Raw genomic sequence first — 5,257 nt, forward strand, 5'->3', positions numbered from 1 at the left:
GGGGAGGGGGGGGGGGGACCTGGGTTCAACTTCTTTTTGTCATCTAAGTTGTTTCACTGAAAGCCTATGTGGCTAGTATGTATTATCACCTGGGGTTTATCCAAAGGATGAGCTGAACCTTTTCTGGTCCTTTGCTAAGTTTATTTGCTGGCAGGCTGGGCCATCTGACATTGAGCTCAAAGCTTGAGGCAGATATTACTCAGTAAATTCGGCCTTCTTTTCTGTATGTGTGTCTTTTGTTTCAGTTGTGGAAAGGTTCTCCACTGCACAGTATTAACTCTGATTTTTTCCACTTCTCTCAGGGTTCATCGGAGATGGACTTCTTCAGTGAATATGGCGATGCTAATAGATACAAAATTCAGGAAGTCATCGGTAAAGGGAGTTACGGTGTCGTCTGTTCAGCTATTGACCAACATACTGGCGACAAGGTGGCAATCAAGAAAATACACAATATCTTTGAGCATTTATCTGATGCTGCTAGGATCCTCCGTGAGATCAAATTACTCCGCCTATTGAGACATCCTGATATAGTTGAGATCAGGCATATAATGTTGCCTCCGTCAAGGAGGGATTTCAAGGATATTTATGTCGTCTTTGAGCTGATGGATACAGACCTCCACCAAGTCATCAAGGCCAACGATGACTTGACCAAAGAGCACCACCAGTTCTTTCTCTATCAGATGCTTCGTGCACTGAAATATATTCATACCGGTATGCTGCTTTTTTCAAATTGAGATCGGAGTTAGCATACAGTTCTTTGTTGTCGTGCTATAATCTTTCTTGAATATCCAGTAGGTATTTATATCCATACCCTATCTGTAGTTCGCTGCTGATGCTTTGCTCCGCTCCATGTGGAGCATACACAATTTGGAGAAATGCACTCACACATAAAATTCAGTCTAGTGCCAAAGTTAAAAAGGCACTAGGTGTTAATTGTGCGTTTTGCCACCGCCTTGTGCTTTTCTGAGCAAAGCCTACACTTAAGCGCAACTATACGCACATTAACCACAATTAAGCGCTAGGCATTTTGCTATCGCCTAGAGCCTAGGCGTGCTTAAGCACCCGCCTTAGGCGCGCCTTTTTTAACCAAGTGCTAACCCAATAACCATGTCCGCCATATTTTAGAGAAAATTGTCCTTTGTCCCACATTAGTTATGTTCTTGTTGATCATTTGTCTTCTGATGATTTTGATATTTGGCCTTTCATTGACCTGAAAAATATCTCCCACTTTGTTTCATGCTTTTTGTTGTGAAATGTACACTTCTTTGTATTTACCTTTAATGTCATCATGATTATTTTCCACTATCCATTGTTGAGCTACTAACATTATCAGCTTCAAAAATCATCCATTTCCAATTTAAAATGCATGTTCATTTACCATTGTCTGTGATCTGACCAATATTTATATGATTGCAGCTAATGTTTATCATCGTGATTTGAAGCCAAAGAATATATTGGCAAATGCAAACTGTAAACTCAAAATATGTGATTTTGGGCTAGCACGAGTGGCATTCAATGACACTCCCACGACTGTATTTTGGACGGTATGTAAATTTTGGTACACTAGAATCACATCCTGTGTTATTTGCCAAATTAGATTTGTATTCAAAGGTAGTTTTTTGGCACTTAATTTTTATCTTCTATTCATCATTGTTTGCAGGATTATGTTGCTACTAGATGGTATAGGGCTCCTGAGCTTTGTGGATCTTTCTTTACTAAGGTAACTAGTCTGCACATCTCTGTTGTGTTTGCTAGGATATCTTGTGCGCTACTTTCCATATAAACATGCCTCATGCAATTGCTGGGCAGGCTATGCTGTTTAATATCACATTATTCTTGCACACATAGTAATAAAAGAAGATAAATCAGTGTCACAACTCACAACCTATACAAGGTTTCACTATGGTGTTCCACGTAGTCTACAGCTGTGCTGTACAGTGGATATATATATACATGACATGAGACCGAATTCAAGGTTCATACGACTACTAGATCCTACGTAGTCAGCTGGTCTTGCTAATAAAATGACAATGCAAACCCTTCTAGAGCCTACTGTTTTCACAACTACGGAGTATATGCTACTCCCCTCGTCCCATAATATAAGAGCGTTTTTGACACTAGTGTAGTGTCAAAAACGCTCTTATATTATGGGATGAAGGGAGTAGTTATCATTAATACCTGATCTTTCACTCCTTAAAGGCTCCGATGTTGAATTCAGGATGCTAAATTGGTTGTTCTGTGCAGTATTCACCAGCTATTGACATATGGAGTATTGGTTGCATTTTTGCGGAGATTTTAACTGGGAAACCTTTGTTTCCTGGTAAAAATGTAGTTCACCAGTTGGATTTAATGACTGATCTCTTGGGTACGCCATCACTGGATACTGTTTCCAGGGTACGCTTTTCCATTCATGATTCATGATCCAAAGTAAGGTATCCATAAATGTCAAGCATCCTAATCCCTTTCAACTGCAGATCCGGAATGAGAAGGCAAGGAGGTACTTGAGTAGTATGAGGAAAAAACAACCGGTATGTTTTTCTGAGAGGTTCCCCAAAGCAGATCCTGCTGCATTCAAACTTATGCAGCGGCTTTTAGCATTTGACCCCAAGGATAGACCAACAGCAGAAGAGGCAAGTGTTTCTAGATAAAACTAAAGATTCAAAAACAGGTGTTAAAAACTTTGTCATTCTAACAATGTTTATGTGCACATCATAATCAGGCATTAGCTGATCCATATTTTAAAGGCCTTGGGAAGGTAGAGAGAGAACCATCCTGCCAGCCAATATCGAAATTTGAGTTTGAGTTTGAACGGAAAAAGGTGACAAAAGAGGACGTAAAGGAACTTATATTCCGCGAGATATTGGAGTATCATCCTCAACTTCTCAAGGATTACATGAATGGAACTGAAAAAACGAACTTCCTATATCCTAGGTTTTTACCATAAGATCTCCTCGATTTTTTTTCCATTAAATACCAATTTTCATAACTGATCCGTTCTTGGTTCCTATGTTATTATGAAGTGCTGTAGACAATTTCCGGAGGCAATTTGCTAACTTGGAGGAAAATGGAGGGAAGGGAGGGGCAATCGTTCCATCGGACAGGAAGCATGTTTCGCTCCCCAGGTACCCACTGCAAGATTTTACCAATAGTATATGCTGTTATGTTCTGCTTTTTGTTAAAAAAAAGATGCCATTAAATTAAATAAATAGCTCATGTGTGCATGGTTAAAATATAGTTCATTGGTGATCTCATGGTACTATGGAATCGCTTTCCATGACAAAAGATGGTCAGGTAGTCAGGAATTTCAGTTCAAGTTTGATGATTTGGCACGATAATTTCAGAGACTGTCACTCAACTTTGCTTGCTGACATTTAGTTTGCATTTGACAGGACTACTACAGTTCATTCTACACCAATTCCTCCAAAAGATCAGAAGTCTTCCCAGGTTCCCCAAAGGATTCCAACAGGTAGTAGTTTCTCCTAAGTAGAAGTCTAGTGTTCTATTTTCTTCAGATGGCACCAATATGATATGTATATTATCCTTTGCTGCAAAATTTGCAGGTAGACCAGGAAGAGTGGTTGGCCCGGTAATACCATTTGAGAATTCATGTGCTATGGATCCTTACAGTCAACGAAGGGTGGCAAGGAATCCAGTACTTCCTGCAGCTGCTACCAATGTATCAGCATACGCATACCACCGAAAGTCAGACAGTTCAGAGAGAGAGTTACAGCAGGAGCTTGAAAAAGACCGCATGCAGTACCAACCGATGCAGCGTTTCATGGATGCCAAGATGGTCTCCCCTGACTTGAGGTCTACCTCCTATTACATGCCAAAGGGTGTCCCAAAAGCAGATGTAGCAGAAAGGACTGGTTTGCAGCCAAACATGATGCAGGGAATTGCCCCGTTTAATGGCATTGCTGCAGTTGGAGGTAGCTACAATAAGGCCAGTGCTGTTCAGTATGGAGTTTCAAGGATGTACTAAATGATCTAGTGCAATGGCTACTTCCAAAATGCTTGGCTTAGCTGAAGAAATAACATGGAAGAATCGAAGTACTTCCTGAGTTGCCTTATAGGCTGAAGGTTCAGACAGTGGATCGATGATCTTTGATCGAGGAGGAAGTTGATGTCTCGTGAAGAACAAAAAAAAATAAGATTATGCAAAGACAACATCCTACCTGTTGATCTAGCTGCCAAGGAAAGAATGACATCTGGTAACTTGCTGCTAAGGGGAAAAGCCGAAGTTGGGGGTACAAGATGATTGAGGTCTATGTACTTTGAAAGAACGGAAACATTTCGGAATAATGGAAATGGTGAACTTCTGTACATAAATAACTTGATTTTTCTTTGTATTACTGTCGGCTAGAGCTGTCAGTTTTGCTCCATATTCATGTGGCAATGTGATTTATTTTTCTGGGTTTGAAGCACTTATGCAGTTATGCTCTGTAGGAGTTCAGCGTTGTAATACTTTGGAGTATGTTTAGATCTGTAATAGAATAACAAGACCAAACTTCAGTAAGATAGAATGGCAATGAACAGCTAGTTTTGGGGGTTGTTGGCTCAACCGTGGTACTTATTAAACCAGGGTTGGTATAGAAGAACAGTAGAAACATAAAAGAGCAAGGTACTGATCATTTCCAAATTAACTTAATGTCTAGCCTTGTCATAACTTAAACTTTTTAAAGTTTGACCAAGTCAATATATCAATGTTTGCAAGACCACACTACATTCATCATACAATATATTTGGTATTATGTACTCTCACAAATATAAGATGTTTGAGATATTTTAATATGGGTTACATACGAACTAAAATGAGTGAACAAATACACTAAAATGTGTCTATATCCATCTGAGAAAAGAACTACTCCCTATGATTAATATTGATCAGGGAGTAGAACTTGTATTTGTGAACGGAGGGAGTACATTTGAAAACTTAGTCAAATACTAGAATGGTTGGGCGGCTTTGCTGCGCCGCTGGTGTTATTGAGTTTTCATAAAAGAACGTACTCACTCTATTTCAAAATATAAGGTGTATTATTTTTTGAAAAGTTAAAACTTCTTTAACTTTGATCAAATTTGTAAAGAAGTATGTCAAAATCCATAATATAAAATCGATATCATTAGATTCATCATGAAATGAATTTTCATATTTTTATTTATCTAGTACCAGTACCGTGGATGTTGATATTTTTGGCTCTGAACTTGCTCAAAGTTAAAGAAATTTGACTCTCCAAAAAAACAATACACCTTATGTTAT

General features: G+C 38.9%; 1 protein-coding gene across 4 annotated transcripts in view; it reads left to right on the plus strand.

Annotated features, from left to right (window-relative positions):
• Nucleotides 1-4,561, plus strand: part of LOC123070292 (mitogen-activated protein kinase 8) — a 6,339-nt gene extending 1,778 nt beyond the window's left edge. For 2 of the 4 annotated variants that reach the window (XM_044493425.1, XM_044493426.1), the window contains exons 2-10: nucleotides 303-711; nucleotides 1,417-1,544; nucleotides 1,661-1,720; nucleotides 2,245-2,394; nucleotides 2,475-2,630; nucleotides 2,720-2,931; nucleotides 3,021-3,122; nucleotides 3,390-3,466; nucleotides 3,561-4,561. In XM_044493425.1, the coding sequence (XP_044349360.1) occupies nucleotides 303-711; nucleotides 1,417-1,544; nucleotides 1,661-1,720; nucleotides 2,245-2,394; nucleotides 2,475-2,630; nucleotides 2,720-2,931; nucleotides 3,021-3,122; nucleotides 3,390-3,466; nucleotides 3,561-3,982 (1,716 nt within the window). In that variant the 3' untranslated portion in view covers nucleotides 3,983-4,561. Of the gene's footprint in view, nucleotides 1-34; nucleotides 224-302; nucleotides 712-1,416; nucleotides 1,545-1,660; nucleotides 1,721-2,244; nucleotides 2,395-2,474; nucleotides 2,631-2,719; nucleotides 2,932-3,020; nucleotides 3,123-3,235; nucleotides 3,292-3,389; nucleotides 3,467-3,560 lie in introns of those variants that run through there. The other 2 variants (XM_044493428.1, XM_044493427.1) reach the window with 2 other exon arrangements.
• Nucleotides 4,562-5,257: the final 696 nt, after the last annotated feature.

This window comes from Triticum aestivum, chromosome 3B, assembly GCF_018294505.1.
Source record: "Triticum aestivum cultivar Chinese Spring chromosome 3B, IWGSC CS RefSeq v2.1, whole genome shotgun sequence".
NCBI classification, from domain to species: Eukaryota; Viridiplantae; Streptophyta; class Magnoliopsida; order Poales; family Poaceae; genus Triticum; species Triticum aestivum.